Below are 12091 nucleotides of genomic sequence, written 5' to 3' on the forward strand. Positions count from 1 at the left end.
CCCTCCCTCCCCTCATCAGGTCTGCTCCCAGCTCGCAGGAGCCTGAGCTTATGCCCAGAGGCAACGTTTCCCGGCATGAAACAAAGCGAGCCTGCTGCCCATGGTCAACTTCGACCATTGGGTCTCAGCGGGCAACCCCAGCAAACGACGAGGTTTCAACACCTGCGAGACGCTGCTGTCCCACCAATCCGAGTATCCTCGGAATGCCACCGAGCTAGCCATCTCTCTAGTCAATCTTGTTTTCCCGTACGATGTGCGCAATACGCAGCGCAGTCTCGCCAGAATGTACGACCGCGTCAAAGCTGTAGAGGCCAAAGCCTCCATTGACTCTGCGGCCCGACAGCAGGCGGAGCGATCCATGGCCGCTCTTGAGAAGGAAATGACAGCGTTGCAGGCGATGGTGGCCCAATCCCAGCCCGGCCCATCTGAGCATATGCGCGTCGAGGACTTGGAGACAGAACTTCGCCAGAAACATGAGGAGATGATTGAGATGGTCTCCGAGCTCAACAAACAGCGTGAAAGTCTCTTAGCTGATGTCAACAGGTTGGTTGACCAAACGAAACAAATCCAGCAAGATGTCACGGCACGGAGCATATCGGTCACAGAAGAGCCTACCGTGGCCGGTGAGGATAAGGCCACGCACCCAGGCGAGGCTGCAGCAAAAGTAGTTTCAACGGCACCTGTGCCAGAGAAAAGCGTGGAGGCAGAAAATATCGAACCTGGTATGGCAATAGAAGCACGCTCGTAACTATGTGACTGACTGTCATCAAGTTCCCGCAGACGATATCTCCACTGCTTCAGAGAGTGGGAGCGAACCTAAGAGTCCCAGAAAAAAGGGGCTCGCCGTCGATAGGACATCGACGGAGAAGGCCAGATCTGCGAATGACAATGTGCCGGAGCCAAGCAAAGTCAACAAAGTCATAGGACGAAAGCTTAAACGAACATCTTCCTTGAAACCGGTGCAGCCACCTGCAAGGCGGACTCTAAGGAGCGCAGCCGGGGTAAAATCACGGGAGGCCACTGCAACAGGCCCAAAACTGGCGAAACCAGTCACGCCGCTTCGGAAACAGGGTACAAGACCAAAGACCCATCATCGCCCCGCCGCTAAATCAGTCGAGCGTCGGACTACCGAGAAGAATCAAGTGGTTAAGCAGAAAGCTTCTGACGGTCGACTACGTCGCCTCGCATTTACCAGATTTGCAAAGTTTATCGACGCGAAAGCCAGGGCAGAGGAGCCGCCAACCATCCGTGCCCACAAGTTGCTTATCTGGGAGTTCATTGACGGCTTGGAGGACAAGGAAATGTCTATCTTTGTACAGAACATGTTACTGAAAACGTTTCCGGAACTGGTCGTCCCCTCCAAGGGCCGGGGCAAGCCCTTTCGCCGCATTATCCTTGAGGGGCAACTAGAGTGGTGTCAAGTACTGGAGGCTATTAAGAGCATGCCAGTTCCCCCTTTCTTCTTGGATGAGACTTGATACACCCTGTCTCGGGACTCGATACCAGCCGAAGAGGACTCGCCTGAGATTTATAGCTGTAAACACGAGATGACAAGGATGGGAGTATTATCTGAGAAGAGTATTGGCCCGTAGTCTCCAAAAGTAAAGCCTCTCGTAATAAAATGCTAGCCTGAATGGCAATGTATTCGATCACCATGAAGCGATCAAGCCGCATACGACCCAGCCAGAGTGATGAGCCTGTCAGCAATGTCTCATGACTATTTTCACGCAGTCGTTAAATCGAGGTCAATTCCCTTCACGGGGGCAGTTCTCTAATAGTATTACGTGCCAATACAAATTGAGAAGAATATAACAAGAACACAGTTCAAAGATATTAGTGACGCGGCTTGCTCGATGACGGGTAACGAGTTTTAGATCCGCAATAATGCCCTCTCCGATTTTGACATAGAGCAAACGGGCTAGCAAATGACAATCAACTGGCCACTTATGGCCCGTGTCTTCCTCCACCCCTGGACTTATTTGCTGTCATTCTCGCCGTTCGTGGCAGCGTTGTTGGCCGCGGCAGCGGCGGCGGCGGCCTGCTGCTGAGCCACAGCGGCGCCAGTCTCCCGCTCGATGCGCGCCTCGATGTCGCGCAGTTGCGACTCGCGGGCCAACAGCTCCTGGCGCTTCTCGTTGATCTCGCGCTGGACTCTGATCTCGATCTCGCGGAACTTCTCCTCCTCCCTTCGGAGCTGCTCCTCCTTGAGGCGGTAGGACTGAGACACCATATCGTCGGGGTTTATGGACGAGTCGCTATCAGAGATGTTAGTGGATCTGGTCTGCAAGTGTGAAAAGGAAACTGGAACGTACGCCTCGGCACCACCCTCCACAGCCTTGGACAGCTTCTCGGTACGGTAGTTCTCGTAGAGGAAGTCGAACGTGATCTCCTTCAGGTCGACCAGGTGGCTGTACAGCAACGCGGAGCGGATGGCCAGGAAGTCAGAGTGCTTGGGGTCATCTACCTCGACAACACCCCACGGGTATTGCCTGGCGCGAACCTTACGACCACCGATCTCCACAACCTCCTCGCTACCGACGATGGCGAAGGGCATAAGGCTTCGCAGCTCAGCATTCTCCTCGACGGTCTCCTCGTCATCCTCCTCGACATCGTAGGGGAAGTTGTAGACGGGAATGCGGTAGTACTCGATATCCTCCATGATCAGCTTCTTGGATTGGGCGAGTTCGGAGGGTGTGAGGGAATCGGCACGGCCGATGACAGGAATAACGTTGACGCGGGGAGCAAGGCGGCGCATGAGCTCAATGTCAAGCTCACGGAGCCTATCGGCTGTTAGTCAATGTGTCACAAATGCATGAGGACAGTAAGTATGCCAGGCAGGACGCACCCATGGCCGGTGGGCGTGATGAAGTAAAGCATGACGTGCACTCGGTTGTCCCTGAAGCGAGGGTTGCGCTTGATCCTCGACTCCTCGGCGAGCTGGTCATCATACTGTCGCTCGAGGTAGCCGGCGATTTCACCGAAACTGTAGAGACGTCGTTAGCAACTATCGACAGACACACGCAATCGCTGTCGGCCGGGAACTGCTCACGAGGCTTCGTTATCAATCTCGTCTCCAAAGCCGGGGGTGTCGACGATCGTCAGCGAGATGCGGGTGCGGTCCTCGTCCAGGTCGAGCTCTGTAGAGGTTCCGTGTCAGCGTTCATCGCTTGTTCAGGAAATTTGGCGTACACGCACCGACAGTAACGGGCTTGATCTTGAGGCCCTGGTCAACCTGGGCGCTCTCGTCATCGACATCCTTGTGTGCCAGCACATCCTTGCCGCAGAGCATGTTGACGAAGGTAGTCCGGCCTGTGTGACGGAATCATGTCAGTTTGCTGTATCATTGGACTCGACCGGAATCAACGCACCAGTTCCCGAGGCACCGCAGACCATCAGGCAGAACTGAATACCCTTCTTCACATTCTTCTTTCGGCGGAAAGTCTGTGTAGCAGCATTGTCAGGTCAGCCCAAGACGTATTTCTCCCCTCCCCACACAGCATCCTCCCACCGACACCGACACTGATTGAGACGTACAGCTGAAGACGACATGTTGGGCGTTTATTTCAATTCGTTCGATCCAGTCAAGATTCGGCCAGGATTCGGGTATCAAAAGGGCGTCTCGGCATGCACTTTGTCGTGACTATGTCGTTGGAGCTGATGCTTGTACACTCGGAGAAATCGTGGCGGGTTGGAAAGGGGGCCAGGAACAATTTCATGAGCCAGCCAACGTCAGGTCGGCTTCGTTGGCTTCAGGGGTCCCTATCGGTGCTGGGCACCTAAGATAACGGCGCAAATTAAGTACCCCTACCTCGCGGCACAGGTCTCTGCCCGGATGGGGATCTGCAAAGGGGCATTCTAAGTCACGTGGGCCAATCGACTTGTTCGTTTGATGAGATGGTCTTACCTAAATCACTTCTTGTCAAAAGAAAGCCCAGTTGCCCGATTTATACTATGTGTGCCGCTTTTACCTGCGTGAACTCGGGCAGAAGCTCTGACCGTTGGTCTTGTAGGAGGATTTGACTTACCTCTAGTTGAATTTCCTTTTGACGAGGATTCCTTAGGTACCTAGGTTCCTACCTGGGTAGGTAGTTGACGAGCGATGGCAGCCGTCGCTCCAGGTCCAGGTACTTGGAGTGGAGCAGCTAACAGCGCCTGGGGCACTCCCGGACAGACGCCCCAGTGGAGGTGGGCTCCCGAGCTCGAACCAACTTCAGCCTGCAAGGCTATCTGCTGTCGGCCTACCTAGCTTCGTGTACCTTGCCTCAGATTTCAGACGTATCGTCGACTTTCCTGCATCCGGGGTTGACTTGAGCCAACTCTTGCCCCCGACACGCCTCCCACCACCACAAGCCTTGACCCAACTCTAAATCCGTCCTTGCAGCCTCCGACACACCTCTCCACAAGTGCATCCATTACCGCCTTGTTTCTTACCTAATCAGCGTGCTTCGCTCTTCGCCTCGCGCACTTCGCGAATGTCAGTCAAGGACGTAAACGACGACTCACACTTCACTCTGCGCGCAAACAGCCACATCTCGACGGTGTCTGCTCTTGTTACCTGGACGATTTCGACTTTCTTCGTCGACACCATCATACGCTGATTCTTCTGCTGGACTCCTCCCCCCTTCGCCATGTCGGGCATCAGCGCTCCTCCGCCGCGGCCGAAGCTGAAGCTCAGCGTGAGTCGCGCTGCTTCCTTCAGCGATGCCAACGCTACAAAGGCGCCCCAGTCAGCCGCTACGCCTCTCGCGACACCAAAGATCAGACTCAAGGCATCACAACCTTCGACGCCGGCCTCTGCGGCACCCAAACCAACAAACGCGAAGACGAAAGCGGGCCGCCAGACCAAGCCAACGAACAAACTGATCGAGTCGAAAAAGAGGGAGCAATACGAGATCGACGATGAGGATGACCCCGTTACTGGGCAGCCGGCGAAGAGGATCAAGCTCCTCAAGACACCCAACTCCGCCTTGCCGCGCACGAGTAGTGGCCTCATCCTCAAGTCGAGGGGCAAGCCCCCGTACCACCCGCCTGGCGATGGCTACGATTCGGAAGCGAGCGACCGCGAGATAGACCCGACCATCGAGGAGCAATTCGTCTTGCGCATGCTGCCTGGAGAGCACTGCGATTACATCCGACGATGTATGGAGGAGGGCAAGATTGGCATGCCCCGGTCGCAGGGCGGCGCAGACCTCGCGATCAAGTGGCTCGAAGACGAGGCACGGCGTGCTGTCGTGCAAGTTAAAGGCCAGCTGTACGCCGCTGTCATGCTCGAGCTGCCTACAATCACGGAGGGTATGAAGACGTGGGACCGCAAGACTTTCATGAAGTCTGCCGACATCTGCAACATGCTGCTTGTTTTCCAGAAGGTAGCATCCGAGGACGAAGCACGCAAGGCCCCTCTCCCGCCCATGGTCCAGCCAGGATTCAAGTGGCCGCACGGGCTCACTCCCCCGATGCACGATGCCGTCAACCAGAGATTCGCAAAAGTCATTGAGCGGTCAGAAATCGAGCTCAAGGAGGCAGAGGTTAAGAAGCTGCTTCAAGCTGATGCGGCTGCCGTGAGCTCGCGGTATGAGTTCATGGACGACCGACAAATGCACTCTGAAGATGAAGGCGACGAAGACGCAGGCTACTCGGATGAGGAGGATGCCGACGGCGAGGTCGATGACAGCGGCTATTTCCCGGCGTCAGGCTACGCTGCAGGTGCGATGGTCGAGGATGATGACGACGACATGGCGGCCGACCTTGAGGCTGCACTTGAAATGGAGATGATGAACGATGACGAGCCAGAAGGACAGACGCCAGCCACACAGCTCGATGGCGTGACGCCGGGTACAATGAACTCTGGCACGCCCGCCGGCCGCGCGCAGGAAAGTGCAAACGAAGAGGAAGAAGAGGAAGAAGTCAGCGACGAGGACGATGACAGCGACGTTGATAACGAGGAGCAGACTCGGATCAAGGGCGTACGCGAGGACATTGCGGCGCTCAAGAAGAGTATCGCGCAAACAGAAGCAGAGCTTGCACAAAACGCAGGCAACAAGATTCTGTCGCGCAGGATTGAGAGCCGTCTACGGAATCTCAAGGCCGAACTGGGGGTCAAGCTTTCGTCTTTACCGCCTGAGGATGAAGAGGAGGAGGAAGAGGAGTAGAGCCGTGACAGAGCAGCCTCTACATGGCGGAGACCCGTAGCACCAACGTCCAAACTGGCACTTATGGGCCCCACCGGTAAATGACCATGACTTGAGTCTATTTGATACACAAAGTGTTGGTATACAGGCCGGCCTCACGCCAACTCTATCCTAGTGTACATGTCCCACCCCATTCGCGTAGCTCCCCAGCTGTCCCGTTATGATACATCAATCGCCGGGTCCTAAACGCATCTGTTGACCCGAACAGCGCCTATACCGGTTGTCCATGTCCAATTACCCATGCATTTTACATAGACTTGAGGTAGTTGGACTCCTTGATCTTGCGCTTACGCTCGCTGCGCATGGCCTGTCTCAGCTCCTCGCGCTTTCCAGCCGCCATGAGGTTGTCTTCGACACTGCCGCCCTCCTCACCAGGCAGGTTAATAGACTGCTGGAACAGAGGTACCTTGGGTGCCAGGGCATCGATGCCGCCCTCGGCGAGGAGCTTGGCCTTGCGCTTGGCGGCCTTGCGACGAAGCTTTGCAGATTTGGCTAGGAGGGCGTTAGCTTTGGTACTGTCACGCGCAGATGGCAGCTCGGAGCTCATCGGCAGACCAGATCAGACAGGGTGGATAGATACTCACAGAACTCGTCGGCAGCCCCAGCATCGGCGTCAGCATCCTCCTTAGCCTTGAAGACCAGGCAGTCCCAGAGCCAGTCGGGGTATTCCTCGTCGGCGAGGGCGACAGGGTCGGTCTTGCCCTTGAAGTAGTTCAGGCCATTGAGCACCGTGCCGGCCTTGCAGGAGGAGGGTTCACGGACCGGCTTCGCGGCGGCAGCGGAAGGGAGGTCGATGGGCGTGGAGAGAGTGGGCGTGGCGGTGGGTTCGGCGGTCGACGAGGCAGGCGAAGCTTCGGAGGTGCCCAGGCTGCCTGCTGGTGATGACCTTGTGGAAGCAGAGATGGAGAATGGTCTGGCAAGGGGGATCGGGGCGACAGTGCGAAGAGGCAGGGTCGTCGCTGCGCGACGGAGGCAAGTTCGGCAGATCATTGTCGCGGCTAGGGGAGAGGCGAGACGTCGGCCGTGGGTGGAGGACTGGCGTTTTGCTGAGGATGGAGGTGAGGTCTGTCGCGAGTTTGGGGGATAGGGACTAAAAATTCTGGGGTGGGCGGGATGAGCTCGGTGCGCAGTCTTGGCACGTGAGGTATCGACCACTGATAGATGTTGGTCTTGACGACTGATCAACAAAGACACAGCTTGAATGCGCCACCAGCTTCACAAGATTTCTTCAACTAGCATTAGTAGAAATACTGAGAACGGGAAGCTTGTTCGTGCATCAGGCATCGGATTGTGGACAGGCGGATTTGTTGGATAGGTGCATAACTCGGTTCGCTCGACTACTCTATATGTACATGCTGAGATATGGCTCCGGCCTGATGCCGTCAAACCACGTTCCCTGGCCTCAATACTCTCCAAGGATCGCTGATTGCACTTCGTCTCTATCCTTGCAGAAGACTCATCATCTGCATCTCCCGATCTCCACAGCATTGAAGTTCAGACATCCCAGTTACCGCCCCTCATTGCTTGTTCTCCTGCTTCGTGATGTAGTTTGTTTGCTCGAACAGAGTACCCGTGACCTTCTTCTCCTTCAGCAATTGCAGGTACCTCTCTGTGAACTTGTTAGTCTTCTTTTCTCATAAACTTCTCTCCCAATGGTCATGTATCGACCAGGCGGAGGGGACCTCGGCGTGCTAACCTCGCAGGTGACCGCACTTCTCCAGGTGGTTGACACCCTCGCGCAAGTAGCACTTGCCCAGCTCCTCGCCAGTGAGGCGCACCATCATAGCTCCGACCCATTGTTCCCTGATGATAGCGTCCTGTGCCTGCTTGAATGCTTTGTTGTCATCGTAGTCGACGCCGTCGAATGTGGGGGCGACCTTCGGCTTCTGGGCCAGGAACATGGGGGATTCGGGAGTCGGCATTTTGGCAATTGGCGTTGCTCGGGGCGGTGGACAGAGTTGAGGAGGCGTGACAGTTCGTGAGGGTGGGATGAATGCTGGCTTGGAGTGGTTTGGTAATGTCACGACGTTCAATGGGCACGGCTCTGCGCGGCAAGCTCGAGTTTCGATTGTGGCCTGTCAATCCAGGCAAAAGAAGAAAACGGTACGTACCTTCGAGATCCCCAGGCTGCTGGCCGTGCGCATGCAGGCTTCTCTGGTGCTCACCGCCCGCTCCACAACAGCTGCAGAAAAAGTTGCAGGACCCGCTAAAAAATCAAAAAAATCGAGGACCCTTTGCGACCATCCCAACCACCACGGCAGTCTCCCCCCAAGGTTCCTTAAAACCCTGCACCTGCCCAGCGCAATCTCAGCCTTCGCACTTTCCTACACACTCTCGGGATTCTTCGACTGCCATTCTTCGTGCGAACTCCCTTTCATCATTCCTTCCCCTCAAACACCCTTCATCTACCCTACCCCGCACCGTCACAATGGGCAAGTCTACTTCCGTCAAGTCGAGCAAGAAGGGCTCTTCCGACCCTCTCACCAAGGTGAAGGCGGCCGGCATCACCAAGCCCGCCGACAGCCCCAAGGCCAAGTCCAAGAAGGTCGCTAAGGAGGTTGCTGAGAAGGCTACCAAGAAGAAGTCGAAGAAGGTCGAGTCTGAGTCTGAGAGCTCCGAGTCTTCCGACTCTGAGGCCGAGTCCTCTGACTCTTCTGACTCTGAGTCTGAGGAGGAGAAGCCCAAGAAGAAGGCCGCTAACGGCAAGAAGGCCGCTGCGAAGAAGGAGGAGTCTTCCGACTCCTCTGACTCCGAGTCCGAGGCTGAGTCGTCCGACTCTTCCGACTCTGAGGAGGAGGCCAAGCCCAAGACCAAGCAGACCAAGCAGGCCAAGTCCAACGGTGTCGCTAAGAAGGCTGAGTCCTCCGACTCCGACTCTGACTCTGATTCTTCCGAGAGCGACTCGGACGAGAAGCCCGCTGCCAAGGCCGAGGCTGTGAGTAGAACCCGCCATTGTGCCGCCATCTCTGCGCTGCTTGCTGATTTCTTTTACAGTCTTCTGATTCGTCTGACTCTGACTCTGACTCTTCCGACTCCGACTCTGACTCTGATGAGAAGGAGGAGGCCCCCAAGGCTGAGGAGCCCAGCAAGAAGCGCAAGGCTCTCGATGACCCCGTCATCCCCCCCAAGAAGGCCCGCACTGAGGACATGTCTGAGCAGAGCGCCACCCTGTTCGTCGGCTCCCTCGCCTGGGCCGTCAACGACGACATCCTGTACCAGGCCTTCTCTGAGTTCCCCAACCTGACTTCCGCCCGCGTCATCACCGACAGGGAGGGTGGTCGCAGCCGTGGCTTCGGCTACGTCGACTTCTCCGACGCCGAGTCTGCCAAGGCCGCTCTCGAGGCCAAGAACGGCACTGAGCTTGAGGGCCGTAACATGAACATCGACTTCTCCGGCAAGCGCCCCGAGCGCAGCGACAACCCTGGCGACCGCGCCAACGACCGCGCCCAGCGCCACGGTGACAGCCTCTCCCCCGAGAGCGACACCCTCTTCGTTGGCAACATCTCTTTCGAGATGGACCAGGACACCGTCCACGCCTTCTTCGCCACTGTTGCTGAGCCTACCAGCGTCCGCCTGCCCACCGACCCGTAAGTTCTATGGTTCTACCACATCCATGAACATGGTGCTAACTACCCCGCAGTGAGTCTGGCAACCTGAAGGGCTTCGGCTATGTCTCCTTCAGCTCGATTGATGACGCCAAGAAGGCTCTTTCCGAGCTCAACGGCCAGTACCTCGGTGAGGGCAGCTCCGGCCGCGCCGTCCGTCTGGACTACGCCGGTCAGCGCCCCCAGCGTGACGGCGGCGGCGGCCGTGGCGGATTCGGTGGTCGTGGTGGCGGCCGTGGCGGCCGCGGTGGCTTCGGTGACCGCGGAGGTCGTGGTGGCGGTCGCGGCGGCTTCGGCGGCCGTGGTGGTGGCCGTGGCGGTGGCCGCGGTGGCTTCTCCTCGACCAACCGTGGCGGCCTCGGTGACTTCAAGGGCACCAAGGTCACCTTCTAAGCATGATACCCCCCCCTTTCGTCGTTTATCGGACCTGATCTGAGGGCAAACTTGTACTGAGAGAGCGAGTGTGTGTGTGTGTGAGAGAGAGAGGAAGAGAGGCACACTGAGGGCTATGCGCTCCACCTGGAGCTGTGGGCTTTGATGGCTTTTATTTTGGGCACTCTCGGGACCCGTGGGCTCGTGGCATCATTTTTGAGGCGCTGCTCCGACTTGGCACTCGGATGGCAGCTTGAGACGCTTTTCTTCGAGCAATGAGAGACACGCACTTGACACTTCAATCAGAGGGCTCTTTTGGATCACACCGAGATACTACACAGTGGGCAGACGGCTTGGATCGAGCACGAATCGGTACGAAGCTTTCGTCGCCGCGATGACTTTTTTCTTCTGTCCTGCTTGCAGGAAAGCGGAAGAGATGTCGCGGTGGTTGGAAGTGGACCGGGTTTGTGCGATCACATTCATCTGTGGGCTTGTGGGCTTTGTGGGCTTCTGAGGGATAATCTGCGACGGCTTTGGCTGTCGGATGCAGTCTCTTCGGAGCTGTGTGTTCGCCGTGGGCTTTTTCACTATTTTGCCTTGCGACGACAATTGTCGAAAGAGTTGATCATGACCGGAGTAAGTATGCCTCCCCGAACCCCCCCCTTAGCCTGGGCTCTCGATGCGTGTATGGGTAGCCGGTAGACATGGGAAACGGCGTTTATGGAGTGTAAAAGAATCCAAAATGTTTGTACGATGACGAGACTGTGCCTCCAAAGCGTGATGTTATCGTAAAAGTGTGATGTATCCCGGGGTACGTTTGAGAGAATGATATCAAGGTGGTGTCTGTTGGCACGGGATCCAGGTACGTGAGGCTGAGCCCCATGATTGGATTCACGAGCTGATCAGTACCAGGAAGCGAGACATGGACACCCACAAACAAGGCCATGAGGGTGGGAGCAGGCTACGTTGTGTAACTACCCACCTGAGTAGGCAGGTCACGAGAGGTTTCGTTGGGGTAAGATGGAGCTGGCATGGTCGCACCAGACAAGACACACCCAACGATATTTTGGTATCTGATGACGGCCAGGCTGTGTCGAGGCTGAAGAGTCGCAGGCGGCGACGATATCCACTCTCTTTTTCCTGCTGGGATCTGATCTGATCTGATAAACAACCACGGCCGTGGCTAGAGCTGCAGGATGCATCAGGCTACTGTCGCCGATTATGATGCCAGGACCCATGTTGGGTTGGGCTTTGAGATGCGGCCGGTGTCGGATGGAAGGCGGTGAGGGGACGAGAGGTGCGCAGGCCAGCAGGCAAGTTGGCAAGCAGGCAAGCAGCAAGCAGCAAGCAGGCAACGACAGGGTGCTGGGGCTTGAGGGGCATAAGCAGCATAGCGCGTCTGCTGCGGGCTGGTCAGTGGCCAGTGGGCTCGCTGGCGGACTTGGTGGGGTATTGCGCAGCTGACGGGCCGCAATGGCTGGGTGCGTTGGACGCTTGGCCTCGAGACACCATGTGAGTGGGCAGCCAGGGATACATATACATGTATGCAACGCTCGCTGTGGAGGGAGGAAGTACCCCGCGTCTGACGGCGTCATGGAGCTGTCTAACTGACACTGTGAGTTCACCACGCAAATACATGGCACCACACAGTCACCGTCTCGTTGAAACAAACAGCTGACACTGTCGTAGCGTCGGAGTGTACCAGTCCGGTCAAGCCAGTCAGTATCTGGCAGCCCAGCACATCATCCGCCCCCTGCCCCCCCCCCCCCCCCCCCCCCCTTCCCAGGGGGGCGGCTGGCATCCACACACCCACCCGGTATCTTCTTAATTGGTCCCAGGGGGAGAGGGCTTACAAGAAAAAGCGAAACACCCGGAACTTCTGCGCTAAAAGGGTGCCTTGATTTGGATGTAAAGGATATGCCTTAT

General features: G+C 56.7%; 6 protein-coding genes across 6 annotated transcripts; 3 read left to right on the plus strand and 3 right to left on the minus strand.

Annotated features, from left to right (window-relative positions):
• Positions 1-283: 283 nt before the first annotated feature.
• On the plus strand, positions 284-1478 carry VDAG_04381 (uncharacterized protein; the record flags this gene model as incomplete). The annotated part of the gene is made up of 2 exons (XM_009650828.1): positions 284-722; positions 772-1478. 2 exons carry the CDS (start codon positions 284-286, stop codon positions 1476-1478), a joined length of 1146 nt encoding a protein of 381 aa, XP_009649123.1.
• Positions 1479-1975: 497 nt separating this feature from the next.
• Positions 1976-3549, minus strand: VDAG_04382 (cell division control protein; the record flags this gene model as incomplete). Its single annotated transcript, XM_009650829.1, has 7 exons — positions 1976-2255; positions 2313-2780; positions 2846-2983; positions 3050-3137; positions 3196-3309; positions 3369-3441; positions 3535-3549. 7 exons carry the CDS (start codon positions 3547-3549, stop codon positions 1976-1978), a joined length of 1176 nt encoding a protein of 391 aa, XP_009649124.1.
• Positions 3550-4628: 1079 nt separating this feature from the next.
• Positions 4629-6149, plus strand: VDAG_04383 (transcription initiation factor TFIID subunit 7; the record flags this gene model as incomplete). The annotated part of the gene is made up of 1 exon (XM_009650830.1): positions 4629-6149. The coding sequence occupies one exon, from the start codon at positions 4629-4631 to the stop codon at positions 6147-6149; it is 1521 nt and encodes a 506-aa protein (XP_009649125.1).
• A 286-nt stretch (positions 6150-6435) lies between these two features.
• On the minus strand, positions 6436-7178 carry VDAG_04384 (uncharacterized protein; the record flags this gene model as incomplete). The annotated part of the gene is made up of 2 exons (XM_009650831.1): positions 6436-6680; positions 6773-7178. 2 exons carry the CDS (start codon positions 7176-7178, stop codon positions 6436-6438), a joined length of 651 nt encoding a protein of 216 aa, XP_009649126.1.
• Positions 7179-7497: 319 nt separating this feature from the next.
• Positions 7498-8234, minus strand: VDAG_04385 (NADH-ubiquinone oxidoreductase 12 kDa subunit). Its single transcript, XM_009650832.1, has 2 exons — positions 7885-8234; positions 7498-7797 (listed from the first exon to the last, which is right to left on the minus strand). The coding sequence occupies exons 1-2, from the start codon at positions 8108-8110 to the stop codon at positions 7706-7708; spliced, it is 318 nt and encodes a 105-aa protein (XP_009649127.1). The 5' UTR covers positions 8111-8234; the 3' UTR covers positions 7498-7705.
• A 278-nt stretch (positions 8235-8512) lies between these two features.
• VDAG_04386 (gar2) lies at positions 8513-10232 on the plus strand. Its single transcript, XM_009650833.1, has 3 exons — positions 8513-9123; positions 9183-9775; positions 9829-10232. The coding sequence occupies exons 1-3, from the start codon at positions 8617-8619 to the stop codon at positions 10184-10186; spliced, it is 1458 nt and encodes a 485-aa protein (XP_009649128.1). The 5' UTR covers positions 8513-8616; the 3' UTR covers positions 10187-10232.
• Positions 10233-12091: the final 1859 nt, after the last annotated feature.

This window comes from Verticillium dahliae, genomic scaffold, assembly GCF_000150675.1.
Source record: "Verticillium dahliae VdLs.17 supercont1.7 genomic scaffold, whole genome shotgun sequence".
Lineage (NCBI taxonomy): Eukaryota > Fungi > Ascomycota > Sordariomycetes > Glomerellales > Plectosphaerellaceae > Verticillium > Verticillium dahliae.